The 26,421-nt window shown below is 41.7% G+C and overlaps 1 protein-coding gene across 1 annotated transcript in view; it reads left to right on the top strand.

Moving 5' to 3' along the window:
- The window catches only part of mettl15 (methyltransferase 15, mitochondrial 12S rRNA N4-cytidine), a 58,362-nt gene that overhangs the window by 8,899 nt on the left and 23,042 nt on the right, over positions 1-26,421 (top strand). The window contains exon 3 of the mRNA XM_030794156.1: positions 20,335-20,471. Coding sequence (XP_030650016.1) covers positions 20,335-20,471 — 137 coding nt within the window. The remainder of the gene's footprint in view (positions 1-20,334; positions 20,472-26,421) is intronic.

Below are 26,421 nucleotides of genomic sequence, written 5' to 3'. Positions count from 1 at the left end.
GGAGAATTTCTTCTTTAGCAGTAAAATGTCTCATTTTACATAAACCCTAATAAAGCTGAGAACTGTATTCCAAATTTATTTCAATGCCCTGTTACACAAATCAGAATAAACATGTTTTCAGTTTTGCCCTGGTCCTGTTGCCCTAATAAGGTTATTAATGAAAATACAAAATAAGTAAAAAAAACAAAAAAACAAAACAAACAAAAAAAACAGTACAATAAAAATAGTATAAATCTAACCAAGTCACATGCCACAATATTCTGAATTTTAAAGCAATGAATAGACACACATTTTTCAGTATTAGTGCTTCCTCAGGGTCAAGAGAGCTCATTTTCCCCTCCTCTTCTTCTTCTGATCTCACAGATCATAAATGACCTCACTATATTTTGAAATAGGAACAGCGTGTTCACCTTTTGTTCACTATTCAGGTGATCACAGAGTGCTTGGGAGAAAGGCTGTGATTTGACAGACTGTATGAACTCTGATGATTTGTTTGTCGTTACAGCATTATTAATTCAGAAGGGTCTAATTAATCCCCAAATTTTGCAGTTTGCTCAACCCGCGGAGACCAAAATTATGATAACAACAAATATGAACTTATCCTGCTGTAGCCGTAAGTGATCAGCACAAACCCCTGTGTTAAGTTAGACACAAGTGATTATGGTATTGAGGCAGCATTTGATTCTCTGCAGAGAAGTGCAGTTTGCTGTTCCTCTGTGGTTTTAATGGCCTGGTTCTCATATCAGAGAGTCAGGTGTCAGCAGTCTTTGTGGGTCTATTCCACGGCTGGAGGTGCAATCTCTTCACAGGTCAGATGGACCTGTGTCGGCTGGCCGATTTTTTTCCCCCCCCTTCATTTTCTTTCATTCTTCTTTCTAGTCACCGGGTCTCTAGCAGATCTCTCTCAGCAACACCTCTTCCCCCTGAAGGGTGGGGAGGGGAAGGAGCAGGGAAGTGAAAGGAAAGGAGAGAAAAAAATCTAAAAGTTTTGGGCAGATGACGCAGCTACCCTGACTCAGACCTTTTCTGGCTAGCCATGCTGTGGACTAACTAATTGGAAGCAGCCTCCGATTTAATTAAAATGCTGCTGGTAGCCAACTGACTGACAACTACTTCAAGTTCAATGCAGCTCATGGGTTTATCTGTGAAACTGTTGGGCTATGTAAGTTAGCGTGTGGCCTTGTGGGGGCCCAGTTTTAGACACGCTAGCTTTGTGCATTTTGTGTTCATATGGCTTACTCATTCTGATTTCATTATTGATGGAGTCAATAGATATAAAGACCCATTGTGAGTGTATTTGACAGAAATTGTAATGTATGGCTGTTCATTTTGGTGGTGTGTAGCAGGTGTTCCTCTTGGTTATGGGCGCTTGTCGGAGAAAGTGGGTATTCAGAGAAAGGACGAATGAGCCTCAGGCAACTTCGAATGGCCCTATTTGAAAAATATCTGATAATGCCCAGTTTACCTCAAGGAAAATTTTAGTTGCTTGATACAGTAAACAGAATGTAATGCATATTTCAAAACTATATCACAAGTGTTATGCATTGATTTACATTTTTACTTTACCTATTCGCACAATGTGGTCTAGCGTCTTTAATCTAAAGCAACGCTTTGGTTCCACTGAAATGGATTTGTAAGGTCCAGAATTGGAAGGGGGAAAATTGCTCGCTCCAGCCTTTTTCTCCATGGTCATGGCATGGAATAAATCTTTTTTATCAATGGCTGATGCCTTATCTGCTGATGTACTTCGGTTAAAGGAGTGTTTTACCTTTATTTGTCATGATTTAAAATCGATCTTCCACATAATTTTGATGATGAATAAAAAAGGGGGAAAAAAAACCCCAACAATAAGTAAAAACTAAACTCTTGAACTCTTCGCCATACCTTCTTCAAGTTGCTAACTGCACGCCTTACAAAGACACATTACTTACATTACAAGGGCATTTCATTAACACATGCATACACACTCACATGTGTGTGCGCGCGCATTTTTCACTGCCTGTTATGTATTATAAGTGAGGCATGGGTAATAGAGTTACACAGGGGTGTGGGTCTCTCCTGGTCTGTGTGTGAAATAGAACCGGCTGGGAGGCTGTGTTGGAGGCCCAGGGTTCAGGTGGGGTAGGATGCATTACCCCTTGTAGGGCTGGATTACACCTGGACCTCACTTAAAAAAAAAAAAAAATGGGCCATAGACGTCCTTACTCAGTGAAATCGCTCCCAAAATCAAAGTGATGGGGTGGGGGTGAGGTGGTTGGGAGAATACATCTATTCACTATCACTCCACACACATATCCCTAAACAAAAGCTAGTGAAATCCGCCTGTGGCGTCACTGAAGCATGTCATTAATCTGTTAAATTTATGGCACTAACACCCACAATTATGCAGTGCTGAGGACCTTAATCACACGGTGAATACACATAATTCTGTACTAACGTTAAACAAATGGCTTTCCAAAGAAAAAAAAAATTAAAAGAAAGAAAAAAGAAAAAAACTATATCGTGTTTAACTCGCACTCATCCATCTGTTCCTCCTCCCTCTTTGTGAGGTGAAGACATTAAGTTTGTGTTGGTGTAACATATCAAAGGGCTTTGCTAGCTAACACTACAGATTTTCAGCGGGAGTGTCAGCAGACAGTTTGAAGTGCCCGATAAAATAGCGGATCAGTTTCATTTTGTACAGGTCTGGTACAATTCCATTGTTTGTAGGGCACTTTCCTATGCTTGTCAACCCTGCTGAGAGCAGACTCTTAATTGTAGAGTTAGTGGAAATTTCCCCTGAATTAACTGCACAGGTGGTAAGCTCAGTTAGGACAAACCTAGACCAGGTCTCTAGTCAGGTGAATGGCTGTTTGTGTACAATGCTCCAGTCCATGGGGGATATCTACTTGGACTAATGACCAGGAATGGTTGGTAGTGGGGTTTTAGGTCATTGTTGAAATATGTAATTATGGGGACTCTGATTGATTTTCTTTGTGTGTTGCTAGGCAATAATGACTAAAGAACAAGGAAAAAAACCCCAGTGATCTAGCATCGGAGCCTGCTTTCATTACTTTCAGACATTAAAAGAGACATCTGAAGGGGGAAGGACAATGAAGGAATAAAATAAAATACAAAAGTTCAGTAGAAGGAATTCACTGATTCATTGATTTGTCTGAGAAGCTTGGCTGAAGAACTATCTCTTAGTGGGTCCTTAAAATGAAATTCATGGAACATTCATTTCTTCAGAGATAGCATTTTAACTGGGTTAGCCTTGCCCCCCCCCCCTTATTTATTGGATGAGGCAAATTAGGCCTTTTGCACTTTCATACTTTTTACTTGGAAAATTTGTGTTAGTGCAATAATGTTACAACAAGTTGCAACCTTTTGGGCTTCATAAACTGTGTACAATGGCTACATAATTGGCTGCATTTACTGCTAACTGGTATGTTACTGAGTTTGCTCTGCTTATTTTAAGTGCCAAAATAAGATGCATTCCAAAAACCAAAAATTCCATATCCCAGTGGTGCACTACTACCAAATGGATTTTCCCCATGTAGAAAATGGTTCAGAGAAGTGGGGGAAAGATATAATTCCACTGGATTGGATCTGGGCCACTATGAATACTGTGAAAATGGGCATTAAAAATGGCTGCTCACTTCAGCAGATTCTTAACTCATTGGTGCATTTCTGCCGTTGAGAGGAAATCTTTAGTTCACGACAAAGTAAAGGCGATGCTCTTCTGGTTTTTGTTTTCCGTCCGGTCGGATTGTTTGTGTGTAAACCTATCAGCCAAACAATAGCTGTGACTGCTGTTGGAGTTAAATACATTATCATTTGTCTGCGTTTGAACATGTTTAATAATTATGGGCAATTCAAATCACTTTTAGGGTTTATTTTAATATGGCAGAAGAAAACAGTGGAAATGTTTAACTTTTATTTGTCTTGTCCGTCACAGTACATAATTTGTCATTAGTACTGTGGCGGTGAATTCGCAACTTGTTATTCACAGTGTAAGACTTTGTAGGTTTGTAAAGTGTGCAACCGCCATGGTTAGGCCAATTAAAAGCAATCGCCTTGACCAGTTGCTGAATAATAGGAAAGGACTCATGTAAAACTATTTTCAGAAGAACCTGTAAAATCCATTTATTGTTATCGCTTTCCAGTACAGTGAAGTCTACCATATGCTGAAATTCTTAACAAAATATGGAAGTTCAGTGTCTATTCACATAGGACTATTGTGATGGGTATCTCATGAAAGCTGTCAGACACTTCCCTGATATTGTGTCAGCGTCCACTACTTGGCGTTTTCTAATTTCTCTTTGTTTAAATTCTCTTTGTTGATCGACTTACACAAGCTCAGAATCTCTCAGGATAACCAGGCCTCAGGGACTCTCTCTAAACAAAGATGAGAGTAGGCCATTGTCAACTGGGTAGGTCAACTGTTTACATTGTATTAGTGTCATATTGCAGTACACGCGCACTCCGATTCCAGCATGTCCAGAGCAAACACTTTTCAGTTGAATAGCACATATTTACTTGTGGGTGGAGCAACCTTGTTACCGCCATCCCAGCGTTACCACTCTTTATCGTCGTCCGTCAGGTGTTTTGTGGACATGACAGATGAACAGGTGTGATGACTCACACGCGCGCGGCCTTATTCTTGTTGTCATGTTCACTCTTTTGGTTTCTCGTACGTGTGCTTCTGCTCACAAACCCAAGGCAACAAAAACTGAACAGTCACACCAGGACAACAGAGAAAGCCTTGACACTTGGATAGTCCCGTATAAACTTGAAGATGATGATGTGGATTGACTGGCTGCTAGTCTCCTCTGGGCACGCTCATGACAGTTATGCTAAGACGGAGAGGCAGGCTAAAGTCTAACAGATTGAAGATACAAAGAAGGCATCCAAATTTCACCTATATTCTGACCTGGATACCACATGAAAGCATAGCCTACTTACATATTTTGGATTCACTGTTTATAGCCTTGCTTAAGGACGTATGACCCGTGACAACAATCGTTGTAGCCTCTAACTCAAATAATACAGTGCAGAGGACCTTCAGCTCTGTGAAACCTTTAAAGGCTGCCCTCTATCTCGTCACGTATTCTTAGAATCCCTCTAATTTTCGTGAGCAGCTAAGCTTTTGTGGGGAGGTCTGTTTTCATAAATGGAAAGTGCACCTGTATTTGTGTTTTAGCGCTCTATTAGACACTAATGTAGACATGCTGTCACTGGCCTTTCCCAAACAGGTGTGCTGTGCTCCTGTATGGGAATATATCAAAATCATTCTGCTGTAAAGGCAGATGTAAAAATGCAGTGTCACAGCTAAGACCTTTATCCCAAGGCAGGCCTTGTGGAATTATTAAGGTATAAAGGTAGGAATTATAGTTATTATAGCCCATGACAAACGCTTGTGTCTCTTCACACTGTAATATCTAATTGATTAACTTGACTTGAAAGCATTGTGTCAACTCTTTGTCTTGCCCGAATTAACTGAATATTACTAACTTTACTATTGTTAAATTTGAGTTTGCATTGTCTGCTTGATGTAAATTCAAATTCTGCCAAACCAGTCGCTTTGCATAATGTTTTAGACTTAGCATTTAGATTTAGTAGTGTGTTGCAATGTGCTGAAAACACACAGCACAGGACAAAACACTACACTGCTCTTCATTTCAAATTCAGCACCCCCCCCCCCCCCAATTTTTAGACACAGTTTTAGGTATTCTTGGCTATGATCTCTCTCTCTCTCTCTCTCTCTCTCTCTCTCTCTCTCTCTCTCTCTCTATATATATATATATATATAAAAGAACCCAATAAAAGTTTCAAAAAAAGGTCTAAGCATGCCAGGACACATTTTGCATACAGAAAAATATGTACATGTTCATGCAGCTATCTCTGTATGTGTGTACAACATACATAACATGGTGAAGCAGTCTTACCATGAACATTTTAGGGTGTGTGTAGGTGTGTGTGTGTGTGTGTGTGTGTGTGTGTTTTCCACAGGGGTTGTTCGGTTCGTTGTGGGAATGACAGGTTGACATAGTGTGACAGCCAGCGTTGTCTGTCACTGGTCTCCACCTTGCCCAGTTCTAGCTATCTTGGTGTCGTACGGTCTGGTAAGATGATACTGAGGGATTTTGCTTACCCTGGAGACAAAGAGCTACGTCGAAAACTGTCTGGCTCAATGGCCCATCCTTTATTCTGAGTAGGCCTGTGACCAGGGCTGATTATTGTGGATCAGTGCTTACTTTGTGAGGTTGGAGCAGTCCCATACACGATGAGTTGGCTCACATGCATCTCTTGGCCCTTCCCAAGCGTACCAGGGCCCTTTAAATGTAAATGTTAAGGCCTTTTAAACGTATGCACGAGAAAATGTATTTGTTCTCTGGAAATGAGGAGTATCTCTACTTTTCTTTCGGTGTCATCAAAATACGTTAGAATGGATGTTCTAAGTCTAAGTCTTCTAAATGTTAATGGCTTCCCTACCCAGGTGGTGTCTTTGCCAATCAGGAGAGGTTTTTTTTTTTTTCTTATCCACGTTGAATGGTCTGATTTGTGTGTGTATGAGTGCATGTGTCTCTGTTTGTAGTTGTGTGCCTCTGGCCAGTCCTCAGTAAGTGGGTTAGCCATACTCTTCCTGTACAGTGCTCCTCTCCCATCCAGTGGCATCTGGTGTGTGAAATCCTCATGAACTGTTAATTCCACAGTCTTAAAACACGACGCCCCAGGGCGGGCTCCTTTGCCCACTGTTACCTCCGTACATAAGCTCTCCATCTATCCATCCATCTCTCTCTCTCCCTCTCTGTCTCTCTCCCTCTCTGTCTCTTTCTCTCTCTCTCTCTCCCTCTCTGTCTCTTTCTCTCTCTCTCTCTAGCTCACTGCCTTTCTCCATGCTCCTTTCTGTCACACACAATTATCAAACAACTGTAAGCAACTTCTCATCTTGTGCCTTAAGGCCCCCCCCCCCCCCCCCCCCCCACCTCGCCTTCCATCATCACTCTTTCACAGGCACGTCTTCATTTAGCCAGAATCTACTTTACACGTCCTAATGGACATGTCCTGCTGGCTCTTTTGTCCCCATGCTCTGTCACGAAATTCACCTCCAGGTTGGGAAGCCATCTTCCTCCCCGCTTCTTTTACATTTTGTGAAAATAGTTAGAGGTCTCTCCCCCCACCCACCCCCCACCCCCCCGACGAACGTCGACTCTGAGGTTGGTTTCATTAAAGGTAAATATAGCATGCATTGTTTCTGTTGCACTGTAGGCTGACAATAGTGTTGCTCTGCCAGATCCATTTGACCAAGCAAAAGACTATAAAAACGGGCACCAGCCGACCACAAACTGATTTTGAATAGAGATGCTGGATCAGATTTGACCTTGTTTTTGTTTTGTTCTCTTTATTAAGGGGAGGAAGGGGGGGGGGGTTGCTCTTTGGTATTTGCTTGTCTTTTGATTCCTACCCTAGTTTTCACATCAGTTATTGCATTCAGACAAGGCTTTAAGTTTCAGCTACGCACGGACCAAGCAAATGCCGGTCTGCATGCTGTATTGACAATTAAAGTTAGCAAAAGCTAAAAAAAAAAAAAAAAGACCTGCAATAGCAAACAAACAAACAAACAAACAAATAACAACAAAAAGAATAACTGCAGAATGATGCATGTAATACTTAATATCAGATTATGCATGTCCACAGCACCAAACATTTCTCCTGATTTTTTCTCTTTGATTTATGAACAGAAATGTTCCATATTGAACAAATGGTTTTTTTTTTTTTGTTTTTTTTTTTTTGTGAAAGTGCCCTTAGTCATCATTTTGTCCTCATTTCATAACTGACCCCTGCCACATCCCTCCTTATAGTCCCATATTCACTTCACACATACAGAAAAAAACAGTGGCCAAATGCAAAGCTGTCAGTCAGAATTACAGGAAACATTCATTCTAGTCATCTATATAGATGCATCATTTCTTGCTTTTACCCCTCTCATGAAGACAGTGCAATATAATGAAACTAGGTGTCATGCTTACTAATAAGTGTTGTTTTTTTTTTTTTAATAATCCATGGTAGTGATTCGTCAGGTCCCAGACTACAGGAGACAGAGAGAGAGAAGGAGAATGAGAAAGAGAGGGAGAGAGAGAACAGAGTTATAATTCATGGAAAGGGTGTGTGAGTCATACAGGCTCAAAAGCTTTCTCCCTCTCTTTGCCTCACCTTCTGTATCAAAACATCTCATTATCAGCTGTCGTTCACAACTGCCAGACAGCACCCAAACTAAAATGTATCTTCCTCTGTTAAACATTTGAATATTACTAATGCCACTTTCAGAGAGGCTTTGTACTTTTGATGTAGTACACTGTGTGTATAATGCGTGTATGCGTCTCTCTGTTTTGAGAAGTGAGTTTGTTGACCTTGGTTTCAGGGTGATACTCCCCCTGAATGTGGACACATTTTACATGTGGTTTCGTCAGTCAAGTTGCAAATGGATTTAGTACTCTTGAAAATGCATTTTTCAGAGTTCATTAGTTTCACAGAGGACATGACCTACCTCTTCACCATTCTACCTCTGCGCTTTTAGCAGGCAAGCATTCACAAGAAACCATAAGACTGCTGCAGATAGCCTCACGCTGCAAACAAGTACATGACTGCAAAATGTCGTTTTTATTCGGATCACGACAGAACAGCCAAAAGTTCTCGGAAACTTTTAGCAATATGGTCTCTTGTCACGTGGCAAAAAGAAAAAAAAAAGAAAAAGAAAAAAAATACTGCCCTTACTTGCAGGACAACGAAATTCTAATAAAACCAGTGTTTCCAACAAGGGCTTCATCTCAGTTCTCTGCTGTGTCATCCTTAAAGAGTTGGTGTCAGAGGAACCTGGGTGAGAAGCCAGGCTGACAGGGACTTACTGTGGGGGAGGTGAAGATACGACAGCTCCGTGCCATAGCTAACACCAAGCGACGTCTGTGTGGGCGTTGATTGGGACATAAATCCTGTCCTGAGGCTTTCCTCTCCTCCTCCTCTTCTTCCACCTCTTCCACCCCCTCTCCTCCAGGGTGACGAGAGACAGCAGCCGGGGGGATTCCTCCTCCAGATCAACCCTTCCCAGTTGCAGTTTGGTCAATGGGCTACAGCCCACAATCTGTCAGGGAGCATGAGGGATGGCAGGCCTATTAATGACTTTATCGCCCCAACAAGGCAGTTAACCAGCCGTGAAAGCATGGCAGTAATCGATAAGGCCAATTTTTTTTTTTTTTGAAAGTTATCGCTTTATTTTCTCTTTCTCTTGTTTTGTGCTTGTTCTTTGCCTGGAGTGTTTGAGGTTTCCTTTCCACGAAGCGAGGTCCCAGCCACTTTGAATTTGAGTTTATGAAAAATATCTGTCAAAATATCTGTGTTGAAGAATAGTTGAAGAACTGAGAAGATCAACTCTAAAGGCCTCAGGCTTTTCTTAAAATGTAGTTACTTTGTGACTTACGTAGTGACCAATTTAAGATGTGCGTACAAACGGCTGAGCTGCAGTAAGTGAAAAGCAGCAGATCCATGTAGATTCATGTGGAAAAGTACAGTGACAGAAGTTACTTGCATTCAGTGCGATGTGTGATCATTGGTAGAAGTCCCAGCTGTAGTCTTTTTTTTTTTTTTTTTTGCCTCTTTTCCCATACCCTGGAGTTGCTAGAATATTAACATCCATGTAACATAGACAAGGCCTCTGAATAAGAAATGGAAGCTAATGTCAAGAGTGTTGGTGTTGAACATCTCCCCCAGAGTGATGGAAAAGCCTTAGTTTGTTTTTGCTATACATTTTTTATCACAAGTGATGATTTTGGTTGTCCTGTGTGAAATCGTACCAACTCTACCACAAACTCTTATCTCAATTCAGTTGTCTGTTGTCTTTTTGTTTTGTTTGTTTTTCTCCACTACATATCAGATTGTGCCAGTGGGTGCACGATAAATGCAAGATAAAGCTACTACAGAACAACTCATCTCTTTTTATCTAAAAGGGGAAAGAATCTCATAGAATTTAATAGACTCTTTTTATGTGTGAAGTGCATCTTTTGCTATTTATAAGTGGGACTGAATGTGTACATAAGACATACAACATTAAAAAAAAAAACCCACGTATTATTATTATCCCTCAAAAATGAGTTGGAAATGCCCATGTCTGGAGATGATTGCAGCTGCTCAGGTTGACCCCTCCGTTGTGTTGAGACATCTCTGTTGATGTATGATGTGGATTTTACGGACTGTATAGTGCATGGAAATAGCACCGTGTAGTCTGAAAGAAAATTTGAAAGCAGCTGAACTTTTGAAGGAGCACAGGTGAATGTCATCATATTTGTGCAGGGTAGATTCTTACAAAGGCTGTGTCTGATCATACTGAAAACACAGATGAAAACATATTACAAGCATAGAACGAGCATGTAAAAACCTTGAGCACTGTCATTTTGACAGATACCAAATCTGAGACTGAAAGTTGCCTTCCTCTGTGGTCAGATAGCTACAGTTTGCTGGTGGTCATGATTAATGAAATGATTCCATAGCTGTGGCCTCGGAACGATCGTAGACACAAACACATTGCATTTGGTAAGAGTTGAGACTGGAATGTCTGCTCTCTATGCTGACAGACAATTTTATTATTCCCCAAAATGGTCAAGCATCTCCAACATAGCCTCCTTGGACCAGTGGCAAAGTACTCCTGCCTCCTCTGTTGAGGAAAGAGACATTAACAGGAAACTATATTGGACAAGGGACGACGTCTCATTTCCAAAAAACGCTGTGTGCCTGGATGACGGTTGGCTTTTAGACATCAAAGATTAACTGAGTCATACACGGTTTAAAGCAGTAGAGGCATAGATTTCGGCAGACCTTAGTCAGAAAACTCACCTGGAGACAGTCTGAGAATGTCAGGGAGCCTAATGACAACTTTTACTGTGCGGATTGGTTACACTCTCCAGACAAGCCCCAGGCTTCTCCTCTCCCCTCACATTTGGAGCGAATCCACCTACCTTAAACTGACCACACTCCACCCCACCCTTAGGACATACACGCAGGAATTTCTCAGTCATTTTTTGGCCTGACAGCGAGACATTCTCTAAACATTTGCTTGCTATAGAGCCTTTACAGTGGCATGTAAAAGGCAGTAGTTTGACTTAAGGAAAGTCTTGTTCTCACCAGCTTACATGTCTCTGTGAAGAGTTTCGGCTGTCTGCAAAGAGATTTGCAGGATACTGAATAGATGTGGAATGCTGTGTGTGTTTTGTCACTCTTTGCCGTTCCTCCAGGGGAACAAAAGAGAGATCTGCTCAACAAATAATCGAGACAGTTAAAAACAGCCCCTGGGGTTGCTCTTTAGGCCAAAGTTTTGACTAATCCGTCACACAACATGTTTTAATGGTGCCATGTTTAAATCTTTTTTTGGGGGGATGGGGGGCAGGGGGGGGGGGGGGGGGGGGTGTTTTATCATTGTCATCCCTCTGCTCTTCCGTTGACTCGTGTAAGCATGTCAGGTAGGTCGTCTTAGATCTTATGCAAACACTCAGGGCAAGAGAACACATGCGTCTTGGCGGCCCACATCAATGCTTACGATCAACAGCACAATTATGTCTTGACAGTGTAATTGCCAGAAGCTTTTCCTGTCCTTTAGTAGTCTAAGCACCTCGTTGGCTGTATAGCTCTCTCTGCCCCTGCATTTGTTTTGTGTGGAATTTGGCGATGGCTCATTCCTTCTCACAAATGTTAAATGTTTTTAGGGCAGCCTTTTGTTTTCTAGAACTTTGTACTCATCCAGATAGTTTATGATGCTTTGACAGAAGAGATTCTGGCCAACCCATCTCATTTAATATTGCCCTTTGAACATCATTGAAAAGGGAGTTTTAGGGAACCTTAAAAATTCGGGTTATTTTATGTTATGTTATCTTACCCTCTGATGCTACAGGGATGTCAAGAAAAAAAGAATAAGATCATTTTAACGGTCAGATATAAAAAGCCATATATTCTTTACCAGAGGCTACTGGTCAATAAAGGTTTAATGTGGACAATACGTTGGTCCCACGGGATCATTCTAGTGTTTCTTTCACAGGTCACCAACTGTGATTGATGGTTGATTTAATTATATTTGATCAAGGGCAGCTGTTGGGAGCAAAACTGTCAACTTTTAAAAATCAAAGCTGTCTCTATAAATAGGGATGTAACAAGCATGTTTTTATGACAGCAGTGAATGTGTATGATACCTGTCGGAGCAGGGGGTTTTCAGTAATAGTTAAAATAATAATCAACCTGACAGATTGCTGACAGATTGTCCCTTCCTGACAAAGTTATTATTATTTCAAAGGAATGTCCCCTTCCTGGAAGAGCTTGGGGGTCTGACACTGTATGCGGTTTTGCATTTAAAATAGAAAAGATTATATTAACAACAGGGGTGTAATGACTGTGCATAGAGTAACAAAATATTTATGTAAAAGTAAAGCTACAGTTTAGTTGTGTACTGTGACAGTTATTTCCTCATAGGATGTCTAGCAATAAATTGATAATTGCACATGCTGTGAAAACCCAAGTGAAATATAATACAATATCATTGTCCCCTGCGTGATAATTACAATGTACTGGTTGGGTCAAATATGTACATGTGTAGAATCAGCAGTGTACGGATATCTCTAGTATAAAATGGCTTCAAGTGTATAATAAAGACTTCTGTACAAGAACCGAGTACTACGAACCAGCGAATGTTATATGGGTACGCTAACTGGCTGTACTCAGCTGTGAAGTTCCATTGTCACAGACATTCACCACTCCCACCCCCCCCCCCCTCTGCCCCGCCCCCAACCACCCAAATCAGCCCAAGCTGACAAGTATGTTTTACCCCTTGCTTGCAAGATAGGGTGCCTGACAGACACATGTGTTCCATTAGCACACCTACAAATTAGACGGATACTAATCATGTGCGGAACTGGAAAAAACACACCCCCTCCCCTTCCGCCTCTTGCCATGGCAACGGAGTGATGAGGGGAGGCGATCCTGTTCCAGTCAATCTCTCTCCTTAATGGTGCGTCTGTTAGTGTAAGGAGATATTTCCAAAACTCCCTTGGTGATATTTTAGATGCCCTGTTGTAACTGAACTGAGCAGGGGAGCCATAGGTAGGATTTGAGCCATCTCTCAGGTTCCTGGCCACCTTAACTTATCCAAGGGAGACAAACTAGAGCATAGGAACATAGCCATTACTATCTGTCTGTTTCTCTCCCTGATTGATCCTCAACTTTACTCCAAAATTAATGGCTGCAGTCCACGAGGCGGAGTGTATGCTTTCTCTTTACTTCGCCCTAATGGAGACATAAGAGGAGACATTTTTAGAGACCCTTATGTTACTGCTGTTTGGAGTGAGTCTTTTGTTGAAGACCATGAGTGGCAGTTCAAGTTTGCGGGCAGCCTCAGCTGGTGCTGAGGTACCTTGTGGAACTTTTTTTTTTTTTTTTTTAATATGGAGTGCTTTGATGTATACTTCGGTGTCTTAGCTGCTGTTCCAGCACCACTCCTAACTCTCCTGTTCCCTCTGCTGGTGAAGGCAGTTATTGCAGTCTGTGTGGATTTTCTCCTCTTGTGCACTATGCCTCACTATCCCTTTGGCGACAATATACGATGTGTCAATGGCCAAAAGGTTGAAACCTCTTTGTTTTGGACTATTGCCTTGATACATCAAGCTTGTTTACCTTCTTCTATCGGCTTGCTATAACGAGGATATCGGTCTCCTTGACCACCCGAATGATGTGTCAATGAGGAGCTTAAGAGATGAGTCTCATCCTCTTGAGATAGTGAACTGAGGCTTGGCTATATTCTACCTCCTCCATCTCCCCTCACCTCTGTTCCCCGCACAGAGCCGCATTGGCCCTGGAAGACCTGGGGAGCAGAGCACAGACACCGCTCTGTATGAAATATCAATGCAGATGACTCACTTCGACTTCAGTGTCAATCACCATTGCAAATGCCAAGCCCATTATAGCCAAATCCTTCTGGGGGTTGTTACGTCCGTCTCCGGTACTGGAGAAGGCAGGTTTCTTAAAGGGCCAGCAACCCACAAAAAAAAAAAAAAAAAAAAAAAAAAAAAAAGGTTGAGGATGTGATGATGCTACAGGAGGCATTAATATTTCAGACTGCTTTATTTTATGCCTATCTAAAAACAGACCCTGAGCACATAAACAACAACAATAACCAGGAGAATAGAACACTAAGAAGAGAGTTGGGTTAAAAAAAAAAAAAAAACAACAACTCTGAACTTTGCATCCAGAGGCGCTCCCTTGAGACTGACACGCTTGTCCTATTTTGGATCCTCTCGGTGCTTTCGTCATCTCTCAAGGAGTCACAGGTTGTTGCTTTTGATGCAAGGATAGTGTTCCTTGCGTCAAAGGCTGCTTTAAAGAGAAAAAAAAAGAGAACTTTTTTTTTTCAAGGCTTCAAGGTTAGAACGGTAGATTGGAGTAAGTTTTCAGTTGTTAGTGATGCAACACAAGCCTCACTTCAACAAATCCTTTCTCAAACTACTTCAACTAGCAACTGTTTAAGGTGCCTAGATATTAGAGCTGTGGTTAACGCCTGTTATCCTGTGTTCAAGCGCCTGACTCAGTTATACTGACTTGGTGCAAAATGTACAGACAGTTAAGTCTGACAGAAAACATCGTTTGGTAACTGCATATCGTGGAAAAATCAATTTTAATAACGGAACTGAAAAAATACAATTTGTTTGTTTTTGTCTTTATTGGGCATCATGGATATGATAAGATAGTTTTCTTGCTTTTGGTTTATCACATCTTTCCATTGTAAATTGCATGAATTCCTTTGTTTGTGAGCTGATTGCTGGACATGGTTAATCTCTCAAATACTCAGATTGTTCAAACTCGAGACCAAATTCTCTTTTCCTTACGCTTTTAACCTCTCGCTGTCTCTATGTAACTTCTCCTTGTCTCCTCACTGAGTCCTACTCAACTAGAACAAGGTCAACCAGTCTCTAAGACTTTGGAAGATTGTATGTGAAGAAATTGTCTGTGGTTTAATGGGATTTATTTATAGTATTTAATAGAATATAGCATATGGTGTTTCGCTGTATTTATGATCAGCAGATAAACAAAAATAACATCATGGTCTTTTATTATGTCGGTGATACCTCTGTAGCTTAGTTGGCTCTCGTGAGACTGCTTACGTTTTCATAAAAAGCTGAGGACTGTTCCATTCAAGTGGTTATCCACATCTTAGCACAGGTAAGGTGGTCAGGTGACTCCACTGGGTAATTAAGTGAGCACTGAGACACCATGGAAGCAATTAACCGCGGTCCCTCAGGTCTTTCCTTTACCATTGTCCATAGCACCTCAGCTAGTATGGGAGTGGCACAATCGCAGCCTGATTAATTAGCAGATAGTTGATAGCCATTCAAAGCCAGGGCCCGAAACTTTTATTTGAAACGGAGAGGCGGAGGAAGAAAAGTCCACCTGAAAAAACTGACACTGTGATTTCCATGCCGTGTCGCTGGCATTTCTTTCATCCTCATACTTTGCGCTCTGATATATGTCTCTGATTCACAGGCCATGTCTAAGCCAGGTTTAGAGCCCCCCGCTTCCAATTTATTTGTCAAGAGTAATCAGTGGCCTTGCCCCAAAGCCCCTTTGAGTTCCCACCCACGCCATGATCTAGACAATCTGAGCTCCCCTTGGCCACCCTCCTCCCCAAGCCAACCACAACTCCTTATCCTGTTCCTGCTCCTCCATCCTTTCTGCAGACGGAGATGAAAGAAGACATTTGTTGTGTTCTGCTTCTGGAAGACATTTTGATTGATACCAGAGGGCCATCCTGGAAGGTAAGAGAATGATCTTTTGCCTTCGCGTGGCAGAGCGCAAATTGAAAAACCGATTGGGTTATCAAAGGTGGCCTGTCGGAATTCCGCAGCCCTGCATCTTTATCTCATTGGTAAGGGGGAGGGGGGGGGGGTCCCATGACAACCTTAGACACACAGAGAGGTCACTGGTACAATTGAAGAAGGTCTTACCAATCTGCCACCACAGAATAAACGGTTAAACACATTTGAACAACTGTTTAGCCTTACAAGAAGGCGCTTAAACCATACATTCGTAGGGGGGGGTATAGATTTCACGTTTGATTTTGATGATGCCTGATGTGAACTGCCCCGGGGCAACAAAGTTAAATGATGGCACTCATTGTTGTAAAGACTTCTGCGTACACATTTGAAGTCTCCACAGTTAGTGACTAGACGTTTATAGAGGTGGGCCTGTGTGAACTGGCTAAACACACTTTAAGCGGCCATGTTCAATGCCTTTACAAACAGGCGTCTCGGTTAAACCTGGTTAATGCAGCGGGAACATGAGAGATGTTCTCCTTAACAACTTTCTTTTCTAGTTGGTGTCCGCGAGACGCGGAGGCTCCCCATTTGCAGATTTCAAACAGAGTTGTAATGATACCTATCTTACCCCAAATCCCTCTTCTACCCCCCTCAGCTTAGCCGCCACTCAGCGGTGCGCACTTACCCTTTTCTCTAAAAGCCAGCCAAGCATGCCGTTTGTGTTTGTGTTGTGTTTTTCCTTTCTCTGCTCCCCTTCTCTCTCTCTCTCTCTCTCTCTCTCGGTATTGAATGGCACAACAGGCGAGTTCATCACGGCAGTGAGTCATCGCGTTGGCCCACTCCCCCTCCCCATCTGCTGTGAGCTTTCAGACGCGAGAGGGAGACGCAGTCCTCTTGCCATTGATCACCTCCTCGCTCACTCCCGCACGCATCCACCCCACCTCCGACGTCAATATCGATCCGCGTGCTTAACATTTTAGAGCCAAATCCTTTTTCTGTCAGTTTCCCCGCCAGCCGCCAGCCCTAAAAGCTCACCTCACTGTAGCAATATATCCAGTAGTGTCGAGGTCAAACTCAGGAAACTTGAATGTGGATTTTTTTTTTTTTTTTTATTGTCTCTTTTCACAAACAAAATGTTAAAGCAGACAGATGGATGCTCTGAAAGAGATGTGTTCCCGCTCTAGTTAAAATGAAACGTGACGTTCATGAAATACTTTAGGACCTTTCTCTCATATGGAATTCTTTTTTTTTTAAATGTTTATATTCATCTATAAGGCCACATTAGTGCAGAATATGTACCCATATGATGAGTCATCGACTGAAAAATACTTTGCTTTTAAATGAATTCAGTTTAAGAGGAAATGGTATGTACAGGTATATACAGATTATCCAGTGCGATCGGGAAACCATTTAGTATACCCAAAGTGAAGTACTGCAGAAACAACAGCTGCTTTGGGGTGACCTGTCCTGTAGTTTACTGGATTGGACTAAACGAAACATTTAAAGAAAAAAAAAAGAAAGAAAGATACTTATGTTTCTTTTAGAATTGGGAGAATTGGGAGAGAACTGGGTACAAAATAAATCTGAAATCTTCCTTCGTTTACCTCATTTTATAATCTTCCTTGAATAGAAGAGAGGGATGTGTTTTATGTCAGAACTGTTTTGTTTAACTCTAACGGTATAATGTGTAAGCATTTCTTGACAAAATGTTCTTTCCAAAGAAATGTGAAGTGTGCAGTGCACTGATTCAAGTGGCAAGGCATCGCCTTTCTACACAGCAGTACATCATCCCCATAGCGTTCTCTTATGGGTAGCAAACAAAGTTAAAAGCTAAAGGAAGAGTTTGTTCATAAAAAACTGTCGAGCTCGTTACTGAGGTTGTTTGGGTACATAACGAAGGTTACGTGGCATGTTATTGTGAGACAACGTGTTTGACCTCAGCGAGAACAGAGAATTCTCTGACAAACAAAGCCGTCGAGTAGTACGTCAGTCATTTCAAAGCGCAGTTTCGGTGATGAAAATGAAATATGTATGAAATGAAATTGAAGAGGCAAAAAAGACATCAAAAACCTCTATGGTGGATTCCTCTTCTTTGTTGAAACGTATCTTAGAAGAAGTTGGCCCCTGCAAAGTTTTGCTCTGCAGCCACAAATCAAAAGGGGAGTGACTCATTCTTTCTCTCTCTTCTCTATTCTGTCTCTTCTCTCTCTCTCTCTCTTCTCTCTCTTTCTCTCTCTTTCTCTTTCTCTTTCTCTTTCTCTTTCTCTTTCTCTTTCTCTTTCTCTCTCTCTCTCTCTCTATGCCTCTCCCTCTCTCTCTTTCACACATACACACTCGTGCTTTGTCTCCCGTGAGGGTAAGGCATAGAAATGAAAACTCTGGAGCACTGAGTGAGATTAAATTAAAAACCATGCCTCGTGACATCCCTGCCCCCATCCCTTTACCTCCGACTGTTTGCCACTGCTACATAATGACACATATCTATTAGAAGCTACTAATTACTCAGTCTTTGTGCTGTGTTGCCCTTCAGTTGAGTGGAACCATCCGCCTGTGGTGTCTGCCTCAAAGCCTTTTGTATGGACTGCACAAGTGAATCACTGCTTGATTGAGATGCTTTTAACAAATAGCACAAAAAGGCTTATTTGTTAATTGTTTTAGACAAAAAGCCTGTGTCAAGGATTCTGTGTAATTCTCTGGTAATGGTGTTTTATGGGGGATAGGGCAGAAATTTGCTTTGGTAATATGTTGATAATGCTTACGAGTGGTCATAGTAAAGTAATAGTAATCGATCATATTGTAAATGGTAGATAGAGAAAACACACACACACAAAAGACTGATGTGAAGGAGATACCAGTAATACATAGGGTTAATTTCAGTCAAACTCCAAATGGAAATCTATAGCAACATACTAAAAATACTTGTGTTGTCATGTAAAATGTCATCTCATCTTTCCCAATATAATCTTAGCAAGAAGTAAACAACAAGCTTCATGTATGTATGTATGTATTTATGTATTTATGTATGTATGTATTTATGTATGTATGTATTTATGTACGTATGCATATTAATCACCATTTGCAGTCAAGGCAGGTTCTGCTGAGGTGCTTTGAATAGCATACGTCATAACAGGTTGTTTAAATGTGAGCCTCTGAGTTTTAGTTTCTCAAAGCTTTACTCTCATTAGAATGGCATAGTGGTTTGTTTCTAAATGCCAGTTTGTCTCATCTCTTTTCACTCATCTCTTTGCTGCTGCCTGACCGTCAAAGGCAGCTTTCAATTAAACATATCTGCATAATTGTGTTCCTTTATCTTTGATTTTTTTGAGACGTTTGGCTCATTCTCATTCTTGGTTCTCTTGTTATTTGATTTGTGTCGTGTATGTGTGTATATGTTTCCATGTAACTTACTTTGTGTGTGCATTTAGTTACTGATAAAGAAAACGGAAAAACAAAATTAAAAAGCAGGTAAGAGCAGGTATGCTGTAGTGACAGTCACAGAAATGTCGTGGCTGGAGACGTGACTCCATTTTATTCCAGACCGATGATTAGAGCAGGACAGTTTTTATGAACGCATTGTACCGTCTTAATAAAAAAAAAAAAAAGCCCAAACGATTAGCTCTTTTTCAGAGGGAAAAAAAAATCTGCAACGTTGACGTACATGTACCATCTCAAGAGGTCCTAATATGCTCTGTCTCCTTTTTTTTTTTTTTTGTGGTCAAATGGATTTTCAGTGGTATATTGGAGAACCTTGCCTTACTAAACCCTGATTAAACATGCACAACTCTTGACATCATCGTGATCTGGGGAACGGCTATGTTCTGAGATGCTTTGCTCCAGCGTCGAGGGGTGGGGGTGGGGGTGGGGGTTGGGGTGGGGGGTGGGGTATGTAGAGAGAGCGTGGTGATTGGCAGGTGGTTTAATTGTAAATATTTGTTGGATGGCGCACTTTGAGCTGGAGTCTTTATTGTTCAGTGACATTTGATTTGTCAGTACACATATTTGTATGATATGTGGGTGTGTAGATCACCCTGGGAATTGAAGTTGGGGTGGGACTTGGGACCTAAGGCCAAGAAAACAGAGAAGGGAGAGGGTCTTGGTCTTTCAACAGCAGAGGCGATGACTCATTGCATTGACTTTTGGGTGTGAATAGAGGACAGTGTCTCTTGTGTGTGTGTATGTGTGTGTTTGTATGTGTATGTGCGTTGGTGCTTGCCCATCTGTTTTATGGCCACTTTATAAATGTGACTAACAATGATGCAAACACTTCATGTAAAATCTGAGTGAAAATTCATTAGAAAAGACACACCATTACCTTTTTACACTCTTTAATGAAAATGTTAAGGACAAGGTTTTTTTATTATTACTTTTATTATTGTTATTATTATTAAAATGTCTTTTAATGTCTTTTTTCTTTTCGTAAAAGTTCTTTTCACCATGAATCTCGTGGATAGAAATTCACTGACTGAAATGAGCTTTATTAACATTGGGTGACTCTTGATTGGTCTGTTCACAGGTCATTCTGGATATGACCTTCGGAGCCGGAGGTCACTCTAAGGCCATCTTGAAGACTGTACCGGACGTGACAGTGCTTGCGCTTGATCGTGATCCCGTAGCTTACAGATTGTCCCAGCAACTTGCTGAAGAATACCCGTGAGTTCACGCGAAGCCATTTCACTCCAACGTAGTATTTTAAACTATGGAACTAGTGTACAGTCTAAGATGGCAGTGGTTACATAAGTGATGCGGGAAAAGGTCAAATCTGAATGGCTGTCTTGCTGCCATTGTTGTTCCATTAGCAGTGCGTTCCAAGTGAAACAAGAATTTAAGATTTATTTATTTATTTATTTTGGAAGGGGGGGGGGGGGGCTCAAGGAAAGTTAGTGTTTTACGAGTACTCCATGTTCTGGTTCACTATTTGAGGACCTTAGGTAATGAGGATCTTCTACATCTTCTTTGAGTATAGTCTCCATTCCATCTGTTTGTTCTTTTGAAGTCACTGATTTTTTTTTTCCCGTGTGTTTTTTGTGAAGGCCACATCATAGTGTTAATCTTTCCTGGAGACATTATAAATGTACTCCAGCTTCTCTTCTCTTCTCTTCTCTTCTCTTCTCTTCTCTTCTCTTCTCTTCTCTTCTCTTCTCTTCTCTTCTCTTCTCTTCTCTTCTCTTCAGCTTTACTTCCTCTCTATCCAAGGCTGACAGACAAGTCTCAGAAGTAAGACTGCAGCCTCGGAGTTTGGCTGTGCGTGTGCATGTATGTTTGCGTACGTGCACGTGTTTGTGTGTGTTTTGTGTGTGTGTGTGTGTGCGCCTCTGTGAATGTGCATATGCACTGATTGTGCCGCAGTACAGAGATAGAAACCCCTCTCGCCCACGTTTGTCAGGCAGGCACACCCCTGCCTCGTGTTTGTCTGTGGGGGCCTGGGGGCTCCTGTGCCCTCCCACTCAGGTTCCCCCAGCTTTGAGTGTGGGTATGTGTGTGGGGAAAGGAAATGAGAACAGAAGAGAGAGAGAGAGAGAGAGAGAGAGAGAGAGAGAGGGGGGAATTCAGAAGAACAGAGAGAAAGTGAGAGAGAGAGGGAGAGAGAGAGAGAGCGGTGTTTTAATAAAGGGTAAAATAAAGGGGAAACAGAAAGAGAGAGGAGGTGTGTGGGCTTGCATGCGCGTGTGTGTACCCGCCTGTGTGTACGTGCGTGAGCTAGGGAGCTCAGAGGGAGGAGGAAAATGAGATGTTCCGTATTCTGCAGCGTGGGCAGAGATCCTTTTTTACGTCGATTCTGGGGAAGCCTGTCTCTGGGGAACTGTTGCTGCTGTTACAGAAAAGCACGTAGGAGAGGGGGATGAGAAAACGAGCAAAGGAGAGAGAGAGAGAGAGAGAGAGAGAGAGAGGGAGAGAGAGAGAGAGAGAGAGAGAGAGTGAGTGAGTGAGTGAGTGAGTGAGTGAGTGAGTGAGTGATTGAGAGAGAGAGAGAGAGAGAGAGAGAGAGAGAGAGAGAGAGAGAGAAAATCAGGACAAGCCATTCTGTCAGCAGCACTATACCCCTGCAATAAGCCCTTCGACACCCACTCGCCAGGAGAGGTGAGAGAGGCTGGAGAAATCTAGCAATTAGCCAAATTATTGGAAGCTTGTGTGAAAGGGCTGGGCAACCCACGCAGAACCTGCACATAGAATGGCCTAAGGTCTGGTCTTCTCTTCTCTTCTCTTCTCTTCTCTTCTCTTCTCTTCTCTTCTCTTCTCTTCTCTTCTCTTCTCTTCTCTTCTCTTCTCTTCCCTTCTCTATATGTCAGAGAGTGTCACTCACAGAAAAATTGTTTGAACACGACATAGCTCTCTGTTCCCTCTACAATCCCTAGTTTTTCAAAGTTCTCATTTATCAACTTTCCGTCTTGCGAGACAGTGCACAAGAGTGTGAGTGTGTGTGTGTGAGTGTTTGTGTGTGTGTGTGTGCATGCATGTTTGTGGGAGAGAGAGGGAGAGAGAGAGAGAGAAAGAGAGAGAGAGAGAGCAAGGGCAAAACTTTCCTGTTCAAAACTTGAAATTTTTAAGATGATAGAACAACTAAAGTATGCAAAATGACTTCCAGTCAGAAATACAGTGAGACCTGTGAAAATGTGCTTTCTGATTTAGTTGTCGTAGTTTAACCGATGGAAATCATCAATTACTTGATCAGGAGTCCAAGGGACCACAGTTTGTCCAGATTCCCTGTGGTAGGCGTGTCTGTGAGAATCACCCCGCCCCTTGCTCAACAGTGATTACAGATGGTTAGATGTTTTTGCAGTCGGTGTAATAGTCAAATGAATAGCACTCTCCTCTAATTATAGTAAGCTGTTTGACAATACGATGCAGTTTATGGCACGGAAAAGTGAGGTTGCTGGGTACCCATGTGACAGAAGGAACCCGTGCTAGTCTCCCTCACCTATACTGGGGCAACCATGGCATAATGAGAAGAATGCAAGTGTTCCAAATTTTGAGTAAAGAGGGAACAATTTAAAGAGAACACAAATCAGGCTGACTACTGCAAAAGTCAGAAAACGTTTATGTGAATAATACTGAGAGCTGCTCTCGGAGGCTTAAAGAAAATTGCCAGTAGTATGACAACAACTTTTCTAGCTTTAATCATTCTTAATCACTTTGAAGTCTATCCACAGCATGTCTTTCCATACACACATGCAGACACGTGCACACGAGAAGTAAACCACGTCAGTAGTGACATCAACACCTTCTGTCATGTATCACTTTACTAATTAGTAAGGAAAAAAAAAAATCAGACTGTATTTTTTCCTGTTGTTACAGGAACACGTGCATTGACCAAATGCTCCACTTCATATGATTCAGCCACATAAACAAAAATGCTCCCAATGTATATGCTTTCATATTTTTTATTTTCTCTCAGCAAATTACTCTTAGATCAATCAAGTATGTTCATCTTCAGGACTGTATACTGAAGCTACTACAATATGTAATGTGTGTGTGTGTGTGTGTGTGTGTGTGTGTGTGGGGGGGGGGGGGGGGGGGTGGCGTATACCTGTACGTGTGTAAGGGTTTGCCAAGATAAAGGAATTACCTCCCTGGAAAACTTTACTGTATTATTAATCTGACAAAGGGGAAAAATTTAGATGGAGGAGTTGGGTTACTTTTTGAGTTAGCCGAACGGGAACATGGAAACACAGGCACCTCTTTTACTGAGTCCCACAGTCTCAGGAGAATACTGAGACAGGAACACTCTAACAGATGCAGCAGCAACTGGAGCGGCAGACGAGAGTGAGGTCGTGACTTCAACTTAGAGCAAAGACATATAGAGTTTTTACATATTTACATGCCACACATAAGACACACTCTCTCTCTCTCTCTCTCTCTCTCTCTATGTGTGTCTTAATCATGTAGACAGAATCACAAAGTTTGGAAGTGATTACTTAGGGACCAGAGAATTGTGCCTAAAGACATTAACCCAAGTACAGGCAGTAACAACAACACCTCATTTCCAACTTTCCAACCCTGAAACGAGTACATCATCATCAGGGTACGAGGTGAACAGACACTTCTGCCTTATCCATGGCAGCCACAAAATACCATGACAACGACACATCAGCTCGTCTGACTCAAAGGGAGATGCAGTACTCTCAGTCACCATGTTACCAGCATACAAAACAATATCGGAGCAATCTGCTACCTTTTCTAACGTATGAGCTTGTACGTATGTTACCGTATATGTTGGTTGTTTCATTGAGCAAGCAAAGCACTTGCCCTGCTGCCAAATCATCATTGACGAAAGAGAAGAAAAGAAAAGAAAACTCCTTTCATTGGTAACTGAGAGTGAGTTACAACTTTCACAAAAATATGTGTCTTCCTCACTTTCCCTGAACATGGCCAGTACACCAACCAATGCTGAGATCTAGAGACTACCAGTAACTCCAGGTAAAGTCTGTAAAAGTGTGTACTAGGTCTTCACAACAAGACCTAGTTTGATGCTAGGTCTTTGAAACCATAGGATGATTGGACATAAAATACAAAAACATTATCTTAGATGAATAAATGAGCCGTCCCTGTATCCCTAAGAATGAACAAAGGCTGTCAGACGCGGTCTCTATCAGAAAATGAAACCGTTCCATCTAGAATAAAGGGCTCAAAAGAGACCTGAGCAGATGCGAGACACCACATATTATCATTATGGGCAGAGATGGGGTATAAATCAGCCCAGCACTCTCAAGAGGAGCTTGTGTCTTTTTTTTTTTGCTTTTTTTTCCCATTTTAGATCAAGACATGGAATGAAATAATGAAATGTTCAGATTCATGAGAGTAAAACAGATCTTGAGGGTTAGGTGATGTAAACAAACTGGATGAGGTGTTTGAATTTAAATTATGACAGACCACATAATCTGGCCTGTGTGCGAGAGTACAAACTCATTAGCCAAAGCTGCGGCATGGGATAATGAGGAGACCTTTTGTGTATTTAAGTGAACTACAGTGTTGGAATACAGTGCTTGAACTCCTTGAATAGCAACAGTTCTTTGAGTGATGTTATTAGCATAACCCCTATTTATCAAAAACCATTTTCTCATGGGGAAATGCGAACCATAGTTTATCTGGCAGTTTTCACACACCCTCTTCCACCAGCGCAAAGGATTCTGTGAAGCAGTGATTCTTTTAAACATGGGAAAATATGTGTCTACCTCCTTTCCTTGGAAATGGGCACTAAACCAACTACTGTCAAAATGGGAGGAGCTTGGAAAATAAGTGCTATGGTGTACAGACACTGGAAGGGGGGAACTTGTGGAGGGACAGCAGACTACTTGGCCAGTGATGGTTGGTGGAGTGGAGTAGGACCAGACCTGGCCCTGTCCTCAATAGCCTACCCAATTCCAGTTCTTTTAGCTTGCCTTTTCTGTCAGTCTCCGTTTAAATTTGCAACAGCTGGTTCAGATACACCTGCCCAAATCAAGCTTTTTTCTCAAATATAAAGCAAACTTTTGATCATTCCAAGGTGAATGTGGATCACTAGGATCTATGTATGAGAATGTTTCAGACCCTGCTACAGCTACATCAGTGTTAGATGCATTGCCCGACTGCACAGATGCAGGTCGATCCAGGGAAATAGAGGCATTTCCATGGCTGACTTTGTGCGTATTGGAGGTCGTGCCCAAAAGAGGAAGCAAAATTTTCAGAAATACGAGATATAACGTAAACATAACATAAAAGTAGATTAAACATAAATGCCGTGTAACTCCCCACCTTCCAAGCAGCCACTATAAGTACAGTTATTTACAGTTTAGAGCAAGGTAATCACTCTGAATGCCTTTGTATTTATTGATGCTTGCTTTGCCAAGGAGGTTTAGTAGACCTAATCTATGGCTGGAAAACACACCCTACACCAGCCGGGAAATAAGTACCTGTGTCTGTTGTGTGTCACTGACATGTTACTGATCTGATCACAAGACACTACTCAGTGGACCACTGCCTGTTGTCTTTGCACCACCTCCAAATATGCATTTTTGGGTGTAACAAGGAGTGCAATAATATATACTATCACCCCACCATAGCATCTCTCTGTGAGGCTCTCAAAATACTGTTCTTGATAGATACTTCAGTTGTTTTTTTTTTTATTTTCTTCTCTGTTTCTCAAACCAGCATAGAGTCATCATTGTCAAGCTGTAAGCGCTTTCAACCATTGTTCACTCAGCTGATAATATCGTTTCCTCACACTTCTGTCCCAACTTACCTCAGCCTTTGTTCAACATTTTTGAGCAAGGTGAGCGGTCTTTGGAACTGAAACTCCTGCCAAATGTCCCAACAGTCAACCCTCTTTTTAAGGTTCCTGAGATTTCTTCCTCTAGCCATTATTTTTTTAGACGCGACGGGATGATGTAATGGGACTCTAATAGCTAAATGAACTTGGAATCACACCTTTGTGGTGGCACTTGCTCCCAGCCTACTTTGTGTCCCTCATTTACATAGATTTTTCCCTTATTTGGGAGTAATGTGTATAAAATGTCAGTCCCAATTAAAAATGATGAAACTCTAGTTTATAATTGATTTGTGAAGAGGGTTTAGCAGTCAAGTGAGCTATTTGATTTATCATGTCATGCTAACTTTGTCAATAAAG

Source organism: Chanos chanos, chromosome 2 (genome assembly GCF_902362185.1).
Source record: "Chanos chanos chromosome 2, fChaCha1.1, whole genome shotgun sequence".
NCBI classification, from domain to species: Eukaryota; Metazoa; Chordata; class Actinopteri; order Gonorynchiformes; family Chanidae; genus Chanos; species Chanos chanos.
The sequence above is the reverse complement of the archived record's forward strand: the minus strand, read 5'-3'. Positions and strand labels throughout refer to the sequence as shown.